A 14,324-nucleotide genomic window follows, 5' to 3' on the forward strand; every position below is an offset into this window, starting at 1 on the left:
CCTGAAGCTCTTGTTAGTTATATGAGCACATAAGAACTCAGATATAACTCAATCCCCTTACCCTATAGATACATCAAAGCTGCTGTTTTAAGCTATAGCTTCTCACCTTGCAACCCTCACTTATTATTCTGCTTATTTATTTGTTTTTGTCCATTTTTCTACAATCTCCCTTTCTGCCTCTGTTGTTTTATCATACATTCATGTCATGCTTTTCTCTGTATCGCTCCCATACTTTTTAAATCTCTCTCTCTCCTTACTTTAATAATTACTGAACTCTTCTCATCCCTTTCAAGTGCCTCTTTTGCAGATGTTGTCACACACATCTATCTCTCTTCCCTTTAATTTCAAAAAGTGGCTTTTGTAGAGTTATGTTGGTGAGGGTACAGCTGTAATTTGTAGAACAGCATCTCTACTCTACAGTGGCTGTGTGCAATAAAGCACTGTGCCAAATTATGACTTAATTATTAAACAGCAGAGTACATAACGGATATGTATTTATCTCTGCAACTCTGGAACACAGTTAAATTTCACACTACAAGAAATATTTCAGCATTGCCATAACAGCAACATAAGTGCAATGGGTCTTAAGGACTTAACAGAAACTAAGCTATTAGAAAGATGCTATTTGTCCATGCCACTCTGAATATCCATCTGCAAGACAGCAAAATCAGAACATTCAATTCTTTGCTTGAACGTTCAACTCCAATGAAAGAGGAACATTATGTAAATTATTTAATATCTTGTCATATAAGAATCCATTACCATGGTGCTGTGAAACTGAACAGGCCATCTCAAATCATTTTTTCCACCTATGCTTAAGGAATACGATTGATATTTTTTTTTTTTATAATTGAAACATAAAATTGGGAAGAAGATGTGTTTGATGAAATGTCATTATAATGAAATGGAACTTTGGTGACAGATTGGTGCTTACAGCAATGAACTGTTAACTATAATGTTTATGTTAAAAGATATTAAATTAATTTTACTTGCATCTAAAAGAGGACATTTTAAAATATATTACAGTTCTTATGTTACTTTTTTTTAAAATATATATCCCTATGTATAATCAAAGCCTTTTTTTTTGGTTTATTGTTTGTGGAGCTGTGTCCCGTTTCACAAAGACAACTGTTGTTTTTTGTCAACCAATGAGAGATTTTTTTTATTTATAATACATAGAAAACATTTTTCTAATAAGTAACCTGCAGTCTCTGATAAAAGGGACAGGGGCCTAGTTATCAAGCCGTCAACCTCAAATACGCTGCGTATTCCGCAGCGTATTTGTGGCGAGGCTGATACGCCTTAGTTATCAAAGGCTCGAGACAGGCAAAAGTAGAATTTTGTGACGTAAGCTTCGATCCGCCGGACTCAGTCCGACACAGATCGATTCTTACGTCACTCCAGATGTTCCGCACACAAGTGCGGCACATTCTCACTACTTTTGCTAGCTATCAAAAAACTAGCAGGTACGCTCGGCACTTTTACGGCCCAGCGTACCTGGTTTTCAAAGCGCCAGCCTGGAGGCGGCGGATCCCATAGGAATCAATGGGAGTCTGACCATAGCGAAAGTACAAGTTCGCTGCTGACAGACATCCCATTGATTTCTATGGGAGCTGTCTACACCTAACACCCTAACATGTACCCCGAGTCTAAACACCCCTAATCTGACCCCCCCTACACCCCCGCAACTAAATAAAGTTATTACCCCCTAAACCGCCGCTCCCGGAGCCCACCGCAAGCTACTCTATACATATTAACCCCTAAACCGCCGCTCCCGGAGCCCACCGCAACTATAATAAATGTATTAACCCCTAACCCGCCGCTCCCTGAACCCGCCGCAACCTATATTAAATGTATTAACCCCTATCCTGCCCCCCCTACACCGTCGCCACCTATAATACATTTATTAACCCCTAATCTGCCCCCCTACACCGTCGCAACCTATAATAAATTTATTAACCCCTATCCTGCCCCCCACTACGCCGCCGCCACTGTAATAAAATGATTAACCCCTAAACCTAACCCTAACGCCCCCTAACTTAAATATTAATTAAATAAATCTAAATAAATTAACTCTTATTAACTAAATGAATCCTATTTAAAACTAAATACTTACCTTTAAAATAAACCCTAATATAGCTACAATATAAATAATAATTATATTCTAGCTATCTTAGGATTTATTTTTATTTTACAGGTACCTTTCAATTTATTTTAACCATGTACAATAACTATTAAATAGTTATTAACTATTTAATAGCTTACCTAGCTAAAATAAAGAGAAATGTACCTGTGAAATAAATCCTAACCTAAGTTACAATTACACCTAACACTACACTATACTTTAATAAATTATTCCTATTTAAAAATAAATACTTACCTGTAAAATAAACCCTAAGATAGCTACAATGTAATTAATACTTATATTATAGCTATTTTTGGATTTATATTTATTTTACAGGTAACTTTGTATTTATTTTAGCTAGTTAGAATAGTTATTAAATAGTTATTAACTATTTAATAACTACCTAGCTAAAAGAAATACAAAATTACCTGTAAAATAAATCCTAACTTAAGTTACAATTAAACCTAATACTACACTATCATTAAATTAACTAAATAAACTACCTACAAAGAACTACAATGAAATACAATTACATAAACTAACTAAAGTACAAAAAATAAAAAAAGCTAAGTTACAAAAAATAAAAAATTAAGTTACAAACATGTTAAAAATATTACAACAATTTTAAGCTACTTACACCTAATCTAAGCCCCCTAATAAAATAACAAACCCCCCCAAAATAAAAAAAATCCCTACCCTATTCTAAATTACATAAATTTCAATGCTCTTTTACCTTACCAGCCCTTAAAAGGGCCATTTGTGGGGGCATGCCCCAAAAAGTTCAGCTCTTTTGCCTGTAAAAGAAAAATACAACCCCCCCCCCCAACATTAAAACCCACCACCCACATACCCCTAATCTAACCCAAACCCCCCTTACAAAAACCTAACACTAATCCCCTGAAGATCATCCTACCTTGAGTCGTCTTCACTCAGCCGAGCCACCGATGGAACTGAAGAGGGCATCCGGAACGGAAGAAGTTAATCCTCCAAGCGGCGCTGAAGAAATCTTCCATCCGATGAAGTCATCATCCAGGCGGCGCTGAAGAAGTCTTCGATCCGGCCGATGTCATCTTCAAAGAGGCGCTGAAGAGGTCTTCTATCCGGGCGAAGTCATCTTCCAAGCCGGGTCTTGAATCTTCCTTCCGCCGACGCGGAACCACCTTCTTCACCGACGGACTACGACGAATGACGGCTCCTTTAAGGGACGTCATCCAAGATGGCGTCCCCTCAATTCCGATTGGCTGATAGGATTCTATCAGCCAATCGGAATTAAGGTAGGAAAATCTGATTGGCTGATGGAATCAGCCAATCAGATTCAAGTTCAATCCGATTGGCTGATCCAATCAGCCAATCAGATTGAGCTCGCATTCTATTGGCTGTTCCGATCAGCCAATAGAATGCTGATCAAAAAACTAGCAGGTACGCTCGGCACTTTTACGGCCCAGCGTACCTGGTTTTCAAAGCGCCAGCCTGGAGGCGGCGGATCCCATAGGAATCAATGGGAGTCTGACCATAGCGAAAGTACAAGTTCGCTGCTGACAGACATCCCATTGATTTCTATGGGAGCTGTCTACACCTAACACCCTAACATGTACCCCGAGTCTAAACACCCCTAATCTGACCCCCCCTACACCGCCGCAACTAAATAAAGTTATTACCCCCTAAACCGCCGCTCCCGGAGCCCACCGCAAGCTACTCTATACATATTAACCCCTAAACCGCCGCTCCCGGAGCCCACCGCAACTATAATAAATGTATTAACCCCTAACCCGCCGCTCCCTGAACCCGCCGCAACCTATATTAAATGTATTAACCCCTATCCTGCCCCCCCTACACCGTCGCCACCTATAATACATTTATTAACCCCTAATCTGCCCCCCTACACCGTCGCAACCTATAATAAATTTATTAACCCCTATCCTGCCCCCCACTACGCCGCCGCCACTGTAATAAAATGATTAACCCCTAAACCTAACCCTAACGCCCCCTAACTTAAATATTAATTAAATAAATCTAAATAAATTAACTCTTATTAACTAAATGAATCCTATTTAAAACTAAATACTTACCTTTAAAATAAACCCTAATATAGCTACAATATAAATAATAATTATATTGTAGCTATCTTAGGATTTATTTTTATTTTACAGGTACCTTTCAATTTATTTTAACCATGTACAATAACTATTAAATAGTTATTAACTATTTAATAGCTTACCTAGCTAAAATAAAGAGAAATGTACCTGTGAAATAAATCCTAACCTAAGTTACAATTACACCTAACACTACACTATACTTTAATAAATTATTCCTATTTAAAAATAAATACTTACCTGTAAAATAAACCCTAAGATAGCTACAATGTAATTAATACTTATATTATAGCTATTTTTGGATTTATATTTATTTTACAGGTAACTTTGTATTTATTTTAGCTAGTTAGAATAGTTATTAAATAGTTATTAACTATTTAATAACTACCTAGCTAAAAGAAATACAAAATTACCTGTAAAATAAATCCTAACTTAAGTTACAATTAAACCTAATACTACACTATCATTAAATTAACTAAATAAACTACCTACAAAGAACTACAATGAAATACAATTACATAAACTAACTAAAGTACAAAAAATAAAAAAAGCTAAGTTACAAAAAATAAAAAATTAAGTTACAAACATGTTAAAAATATTACAACAATTTTAAGCTACTTACACCTAATCTAAGCCCCCTAATAAAATAACAAACCCCCCCAAAATAAAAAAAATCCCTACCCTATTCTAAATTACATAAATTTCAATGCTCTTTTACCTTACCAGCCCTTAAAAGGGCCATTTGTGGGGGCATGCCCCAAAAAGTTCAGCTCTTTTGCCTGTAAAAGAAAAATACAACCCCCCCCCCCCAACATTAAAACCCACCACCCACATACCCCTAATCTAACCCAAACCCCCCTTACAAAAACCTAACACTAATCCCCTGAAGATCATCCTACCTTGAGTCGTCTTCACTCAGCCGAGCCACCGATGGAACTGAAGAGGGCATCCGGAACGGAAGAAGTTAATCCTCCAAGCGGCGCTGAAGAAATCTTCCATCCGATGAAGTCATCATCCAGGCGGCGCTGAAGAAGTCTTCGATCCGGCCGATGTCATCTTCAAAGAGGCGCTGAAGAGGTCTTCTATCCGGGCGAAGTCATCTTCCAAGCCGGGTCTTGAATCTTCCTTCCGCCGACGCGGAACCACCTTCTTCACCGACGGACTACGACGAATGACGGCTCCTTTAAGGGACGTCATCCAAGATGGCGTCCCCTCAATTCCGATTGGCTGATAGGATTCTATCAGCCAATCGGAATTAAGGTAGGAAAATCTGATTGGCTGATGGAATCAGCCAATCAGATTCAAGTTCAATCCGATTGGCTGATCCAATCAGCCAATCAGATTGAGCTCGCATTCTATTGGCTGTTCCGATCAGCCAATAGAATGCGAGCTCAATCTGATTGGCTGATTGGATCAGCCAATCGGATTGAACTTGAATCTGATTGGCTGATTCCATCAGCCAATCAGATTTTCCTACCTTAATTCCGATTGGCTGATAGAATCCTATCAGCCAATCGGAATTGAGGGGACGCCATCTTGGATGACGTCCCTTAAAGGAGCCGTCATTCGTCGTAGTCCGTCGGTGAAGAAGGTGGTTCCGCGTCGGCGGAAGGAAGATTCAAGACCCGGCTTGGAAGATGACTTCGCCCGGATAGAAGACCTCTTCAGCGCCTCTTTGAAGATGACATCGGCCGGATCGAAGACTTCTTCAGCGCCGCCTGGATGATGACTTCATCGGATGGAAGATTTCTTCAGCGCCGCTTGGAGGATTAACTTCTTCCGTTCCGGATGCCCTCTTCAGTTCCATCGGTGGCTCGGCTGAGTGAAGACGACTCAAGGTAGGATGATCTTCAGGGGATTAGTGTTAGGTTTTTGTAAGGGGGGTTTGGGTTAGATTAGGGGTATGTGGGTGGTGGGTTTTAATGTTGGGGGGGGGGTTGTATTTTTCTTTTACAGGCAAAAGAGCTGAACTTTTTGGGGCATGCCCCCACAAATGGCCCTTTTAAGGGCTGGTAAGGTAAAAGAGCATTGAAATTTATGTAATTTAGAATAGGGTAGGGATTTTTTTTATTTTGGGGGGGTTTGTTATTTTATTAGGGGGCTTAGATTAGGTGTAAGTAGCTTAAAATTGTTGTAATATTTTTAACATGTTTGTAACTTAATTTTTTATTTTTTGTAACTTAGCTTTTTTTATTTTTTGTACTTTAGTTAGTTTATGTAATTGTATTTCATTGTAGTTCTTTGTAGGTAGTTTATTTAGTTAATTTAATGATAGTGTAGTATTAGGTTTAATTGTAACTTAAGTTAGGATTTATTTTACAGGTAATTTTGTATTTCTTTTAGCTAGGTAGTTATTAAATAGTTAATAACTATTTAATAACTATTCTAACTAGCTAAAATAAATACAAAGTTACCTGTAAAATAAATATAAATCCAAAAATAGCTATAATATAAGTATTAATTACATTGTAGCTATCTTAGGGTTTATTTTACAGGTAAGTATTTATTTTTAAATAGGAATAATTTATTAAAGTATAGTGTAGTGTTAGGTGTAATTGTAACTTAGGTTAGGATTTATTTCACAGGTACATTTCTCTTTATTTTAGCTAGGTAAGCTATTAAATAGTTAATAACTATTTAATAGTTATTGTACATGGTTAAAATAAATTGAAAGGTACCTGTAAAATAAAAATAAATCCTAAGATAGCTAGAATATAATTATTATTTATATTGTAGCTATATTAGGGTTTATTTTAAAGGTAAGTATTTAGTTTTAAATAGGATTCATTTAGTTAATAAGAGTTAATTTATTTAGATTTATTTAATTAATATTTAAGTTAGGGGGCGTTAGGGTTAGACTTAGGTTTAGGGGTTAATCATTTTATTACAGTGGCGGCGGCGTAGTGGGGGGCAGGATAGGGGTTAATAAATTTATTATAGGTTGCGGCGGGTTCATGGAGCGGCGGTTTAGGGGTTAAAACTATTTATTTAGTTGCGGAGAGGTGCGGGATCAGCAGGATAGGGGTTAATAATTTTATAATAGAGGGCGACGGTATAGGGGGGGCAGGATAGGGGTTACTAGGTATAATGTAGGTGGCAGCGGTGTCCGGGAGCGGCGGTTTAGGGGTTAATACATTTATAAGAGTTGCGGCAGGGTCTAGGAGCGGCGGTTTAGGTGTTAGTAACTTTATTTAGTTGCGGGGGGCTCCCGGGGCGCCGGTATAGGGGGTAGAACAGTGCAGTTTAGTGTGAGTGCTTAGTGACAGGCTAGCAATAAAGCTGGGAAAAAGCCGAAGGGCAGCGAGATCGGATGAGTGATAACTGTCACAGTCCGCTGCTCATCGCCCCGCGGCTTTTTGACAGCTTTATTTGATAACTTAGGCGAACGTATTCAAGGTCCGCGGCGGCGAAGGTAGGCGAGCTTAGGCGGACGTATTGGGCCGGCGAAGCCAGAAAAGTAGACGGCTTGATAACTAGCCCCCACAGTCTACTCAAAATTAAACTTTCATGACTCAGATAGGGCATGCAAAATTAAACAACTTTCCAATTTACGTTTATCATCAAATTTGCTTTGTTCTCTTCTTATTCTTTCTTGAAATCTAAGCCTAGATAGGCTCATAGGCTAATTTCTAAGCCCTTGAAGTCCACCTCTTGTATTTTGACAGTTTTGCACAGTTATACACTGCTAGTTCATGTGTGTCATATAGATGAACATTGTGCTCATTCCCGTGGAGTTATTTATGATTCAGCACTGATTGGACAAAATGCAAGTCTGTCAAAAGAACTGAGATAAGGGGCAGTCTGCAGAGGCTTAGATACAAGGTAATCACAGTGGTAAAATATATTAATATAACAGTGTTGATTATGCAAAACTGGGAAATGGGTAATAAAGGTAAAATGTATAGTGCTGCGGGATCTGTTTGCGCTCTACAAATAATTGTGGAGTAGACTGTCCCTTTATAAAAGAAAAACAGCTTACTAAAGCCGATAAAAAATAAAAAGATAGATACAAACCTTCGGGGGCGGAGCCAGCTTGCATACAGAGAGGACGTGTTTGAATATGGCTCCTGCAATAAATGAAAAAAAAACTGTTAAAAGTTAGCAAATTCGCAGGACAAGGGTGATGTACCCACTCTAAGTGAGCCCTGCATCAGTTGAGGACCTAACCAGCACCCTATAAAAGGGTTTCAAGCACCAGTGAGGAGTGACAGATCGGGGCCTAGTCGAGCTTGGGGGCCTCCCTGAGAGAACACATGCCACGTCTTTTGCGGCAGGACGATAGTAAGAGAGCCTGAGCTGACTTTGCGGAGTGGTACCTGATGGAGTATGGGGCTTCTGGGACCATGGAGGGGCTGCTTGCGATGCTGCAGGATTGGTTTGAGGACTTTGACCGCGAGATGTACCAAAGATTTGACCGCCTCCTATATACCATGGCGGACACCCACGCAGCAGTTGCTACTGAAGTCCCGGAGGTGGCACCCCATGCTGCTTTGAGTGCGCAGCGATTCTCTGGAGGATATCGATCAACTCCCGGAAAGCCTACCGCACATCGCAGAATTTGAGACCAGTGGATTACCGGCGACCCGGTGCAGGTCAGATCTCTGGGTCCAGGTACCCTGGGGGGACTGTGGGAGCCCTTGCTACTGTGCCGCTATACTTCAAAGGAGTGCACATGGAGGACAACTTGACCCTGGCATGATTGTCTGTCGGGGGCTCTATCTGATGGACATGTCACGCTGGAAGCCTCTGGACCTACTTGACACCTCAGTGAGACAACCCTGTGTAAGGACCGGCGTGGGCTGAGCGTTTCTGCTGTGGCTGCCATCTGCGCAGCTACCGCCATGCTCAGCAGGGTGTCTGTGCTCTATACTTGTTCTTCTGCATGACGACCGTTAGGTCTGAACATATAAACTCAATTGTGTGAACTTGTGGCTCCGGCAATATCCATGCCTGTCAGTTAGGTGGAGATGTGAGAACCTCTATCCTCTCTAATCATTCGGCTACCTTTGGTGTTAAATATGCAACTGTTTTGTCTCTTATATCTATAAAATTACCATTGTCTGCCCCTTGTTCTTCTCTAATCTAGCTATATATCGTGATCCATTTCCCCTCACATATCATTGCAGCCCCCTATTGATAATAGGTGTTGGTGGGGAAGAGAGTACTTAGCTCACTTTTAGAGATCACGTGGGTAGCATTTTTTTTTTTTTTTTTTTTTTTTCTTCCAAGAAATACACACTGTTCTCATGCTGTTTGTCTGTGGGGCAATGGGCTTCTAATTGATATGTGCAACTCAGAGATTTAATATCGCTCATTGCTTCTCATCTTATATGAATGTTAATCCTAGCCTGTCATGCACTACTACTGTTTTAGCCCTATGTCCCTAGTAGTCAACTTAGAGGATTTTACCCTCACTATAGAGCCCTATATCAGATACCAAATTACTATTGCCACTTATTTTTCCCTTGTATTTATTTCTCCTATAAGTATAAATATGTAGTACGTATAGAATACCATTTACCATGTGAGCACGTGTGAACTGGTTGTATCAGAAGCCTCTTTTTTATTCTTTCACTAATGTTTAGCTGCTTAGTATATAAATCAGAAATTATATAATTGTAGTCACTCCCTCCCCCCCCACATATTTGGGGTAAGGGATAATCTTATTTTTGTGCACTGACTTCATGAAACTGTATGCTCTGTAATTGGTCTGATTCTATGCTTGCAACTCTCTTAAATATGCTTTACTAGTTAGTTGAACACTTTAGAACATAAGCCTGACAGAAATATCTATGTAAAAGAGTATGTATATGTATTACCATTCTAGGTTAATGGGAGTAAGAATTAATAATAGTTTACTACAGGAAAAGTTAGATTTAAATTTCCTTATGACATGTCTAACCTATCTATCTCGTGTAAGAAAGTTTTGCATTATCAGTGTACCAACTGAGTTAATGATTTGAGTAATATGTGCGCTAAGTTTACTCCAGTATATATTACTTTGCAAGATGTTATCACCTAGTTATCTATCCTATCCAGCAAAGCTAGAGTAACCTGTTGCTGGGCTATCTCCTGCCCCCCCCCCTCCCCCACTATTTTTGTGCGGTAGGGATGAATACCTTCTCCTCCGCACTCTCTTTTGGTAGAGTGAAGTAGTCTCTACCCAGTCCGAAGTGCTAAGCCTATGTTTTCCCCTGCATCCATGCAAAAAGGATCTTCGGGCCCTAATATAAGAAATTCTCCTTTGTTTACTGTATGTTGGTAATTCAAAGAGTTTTGGAACTACAGTTCTATCACCGTTTAAGTCTCTATTAATGCTCAGTAAGAGTGTCATTATATCCTTATTGTGACAACTGTGATCAGCTCTGGTACATCACTGATATCATTTAGCAGAGTAATTTGGACAACGCTGTTTTGTACCTTATTAGTATGTCTATCTGTTTCATTTAAGTTTGTCTATAATCTATATGCAATAACAAGCTAACATATGACGAGGACTCTTTGAACTGCTATAGATGTCTTCAGATTGATCTTTGCCGCCAGATCCCAGGAGCGGATCTTTAACATATTGAAGACGCTAGAGTGTTTAAATATTGAGAATTTTTATCCCTGTAAGATCTGTCTTCAGTCAAGTACTAATTTCCAGGTCCCATAAGTGGATCTATTTTTCCTTGTTGACACATGTTTGTCCTAATATTAAGTTATAAAATGAGGCTCCATTAGGGTCAGTACCGTACTCCTACTATTGTCTACTGTATTTATGCTTGAATGATGGAACTGATGTCATGCAATTTTGTTTGAGATATTGCCCTACCTACTATGTTTGTACTTTGATGTATTTTATTGCCTCAATAAAAACACTTTAAAAAAAAAAAAAAAAAAAGATGCAGACATTTAACACAGTAAGACATCAGCAAAGTAAATATACTTACAAAAGCACCATGGCTTTAATGTAAATGGATTTCTACTCTTAGAAATTAACATAATAGTTTAAATGCTATGTCTGCATTGCTGCTGCTGTCAGATTACTGCAATCTATATAAAACAAATACCGACAAAGGTTGCTTTATACATAGCCTCTTCTATTTCTTTGGTAACAGATGTTGTTGATGCCAGCTGTAAATAAAATACATTATAATTGTAAATCAGCTTTCACTTTACACTCTGGTTTCCATAGAAAAAGTCACAAACCCTCTTTACCAGCTTTCATTTGAATAGTTTTAAGTTGTCTTAAGTCTATCTAGAAGTATGATAACATCCTACAATGCTGTGTAGTGTTCTGAATATCATACTAGTAACCTAAAAAGTAACATTAGCTCCTTCCGTCCATTTTTTAATGATTCAAGTATCTATTTTATACACCTATAAATTATATTTCTAATCTTTTTCTTTTTCCTGCTCCTTTGCTGCACTGCTTAACAACCTTTAAAGGGACACTAAACTCAAATTCTTTCTTTAATGATTCAGATAGAGCATTCAATTTTAAGCAACTTTCTAATTTACTCCTATTATCAATTTTTCTTCGTTCTCTTGCTACCTTTATTTAAAAAGTAGGAATGTAAAGCTTAAGAGCCGTCCCATTTTTGGCTGAGAACCTGGGTTATGCTTGCTTATTGGTGTTCTAAATGTATCCACCAATAACCAAGCGCTATCTATGGTGCCGAACCTAAAATGGGCTGGCTCCTAAGTTTTAAATTCCTGCTTTTTAAATAAAGGTAGCAAGAGAACAAAGAATAATTGATAGTAGGAGTAAATTAGAAAGTTGCTTAAAATTTGCATGCTCTATCTGAATCATTAAAGAAAAAAGTTCAGTATCCCTTTAAATAATCTAAAACTGGGGTGTCCAAACTTTGCTCTCCAGAGGTTTTGGAACTACATTTCCGATGATGCTCAGCCAGCATTTTATCTAGCTGAGCATAATGGGAAATGTAGTTCCAAAACCTCTGGAGAGCAAAGTTTGGACACCCCTGATCTAAAATAATAATTCTCAAGTCTACATGCACAATGCGGCTCTTTGTAGAAAAAAAAATAGTTAGCATTCACTTATTCTTTCCCCTGTCGTCATTTCTACATACTGATAAAATACAGGACGGTGTCATTTGAAACTGAAAACAATAATGTTTTAGTGAATTGCAAAACTTCCTAACTGTATTTGTTTGTCCTGTTGCACAACTAGGTGCTGCTGGAGATCAAAAGGGATTTCTTGGCTGTATCCGCTCATTGAGGATGAATGGTGTGACCTTGGACTTGGACGAAAGGGCAAAGGTTACACCAGGTGTAAAGGCTGGCTGCTCAGGGCATTGTACCAGCTTTGGAATGTACTGTGAGAATGGTGGCAAATGTGTGGAGAAATACAATGGTTACACATGTGACTGTTCGAGGACGGCATATGATGGGCCTTTTTGTAAACAAGGTAATTTTTTTGCTATGTTTGTTTTTCATACCACACATGCAAAATGATAATATAAAAGTCTCACTAGACACTAAAACTAGAAATAAGTTTATTATTCTGAGCACATGAAGTCAAGTGAAGTAGAGTGCAGGTTTAGCGTAGCTGGGTAAAGATGCAACTAAAGCCCTAAAGTTATTAAAAAAGGTAAATACAAGGAAAAGGCTCAGTCTACTAAGTTGGCTTATTTGACCAGTACAGCATATGTTACGACCTCTAGGTCAAAAGTTACAGTCTCAGCAAAGCCAACTTTAGCTTTGAATCCTTCCCAGGTCAATAAATTGAATACTAATTAGTTGCACATTTAGTCCTCTAAGCCAAGGGGGGGGGCATTCTACACAGTATGATTATTATTATTACTATTACCTTGCATATGAGTGTTTGCCAAAATACGTCTTGGCTTAAATGCACAGAGGATCACAGACGGGGCATCCCTGTATTATTATACAAAATAACTGTAGATGCTCTATTTTATTTTGAACATTCTTACAGTTGGTTTATACAAAATGCCATAATGATTTGTTTAATTGAGTTTACATAGTTTCACTTGAAACAGATATAGACACATTTTGTAATTAGATTGTAATTCTTTAACAAAGATGCTCAAGCACACAATCTGCCATTTAGACTTTGAACAAACTTTTTGTACTTGGACTAATATTGAATATGTACTTATTTGTCTTTGATACCTTTTGTCAATTTATAGATTTTTACACTGTGTTTTAGTAAACAAATTGAACCGATGGGATTCTTATACGTTTATACGAAAACAAAAGAATATTAGAATATTAACATTGATTTAAGTTCTTGCTGTGTAATAATATTGTTATCAGCTATTTGTAGAGAACCAAAAGATTCTGCAGTGCATTAAACAAAGTCTAATATACAAGGTTTATGGGAGATAAAAGGATAGAGGGCACTGTTGTAAATAAGCTCTCATGAAGGTGATCTACAAAACAGCTGGGCTCATAGGCTTACATACAAAGGGGGTTTAGGGGATAAACTGGGGTAAGAAAATATTAATGTAGATTGTATGCATCTCTGAACAGTAGTCTTTAAGAAGCGCTTGAAATAATAAAATGGTAACCATTTGACAAAAGGGGTTAAATAAAAAATAATAATAAGCACGTTTGCCTACAATCCCTGTTTGTTGGTTCTTCAGATTTTTTGGTTCTTCAACAACTACGGTTTCCACATGTCCTCTACAAAAATACTGGACAATCTGTTAGGTGACTGGGTACCATGGTAGATGGGGGTCGCACAATGTCCCCCAGAAGCTCTACTTTAGCCACTACTCTTGATCCCGCAATGTTTATTTTTCACATCGGAGCCATTTTACCCCTTGGCTGCCAGTAACATACAATCAAATAATTTTACCTGACTTGATCCACTTAACTGCCCCTCACTTTTTTTGCTCCATATTTGTAATTTGCGGGACTTCAGAGCTCTGGTTAACTGTTTACGTTAAAAAAAATACATTTAAAAGTACAGTTACACTCATAATAACAGATTACAGAAGGTAGGTAGTAAATGTGCGCTACAAAGCTAAGGGGTTATAGAATGTCTTTCAGACTATAAAGTATTTCTCAAACTATTGAGTATAATACCGATAAACATATATGTGTTCAGTGACTCCAATATTGCATACTATTAGTAT

At 38.2% G+C, this 14,324-nt stretch overlaps 1 protein-coding gene across 1 annotated transcript in view; it reads left to right on the plus strand.

Annotated features, from left to right (window-relative positions):
* Positions 1-14,324, plus strand: part of CNTNAP2 (contactin associated protein 2) — a 2,991,056-nt gene that overhangs the window by 2,800,766 nt on the left and 175,966 nt on the right. The window contains exon 19 of the mRNA XM_053715812.1: positions 12,395-12,631. Within this exon, the coding sequence (XP_053571787.1) occupies positions 12,395-12,631 (237 nt within the window). The remainder of the gene's footprint in view (positions 1-12,394; positions 12,632-14,324) is intronic.

The sequence above is a fragment of the Bombina bombina genome, chromosome 5, assembly GCF_027579735.1.
Source record: "Bombina bombina isolate aBomBom1 chromosome 5, aBomBom1.pri, whole genome shotgun sequence".
NCBI classification, from domain to species: Eukaryota; Metazoa; Chordata; class Amphibia; order Anura; family Bombinatoridae; genus Bombina; species Bombina bombina.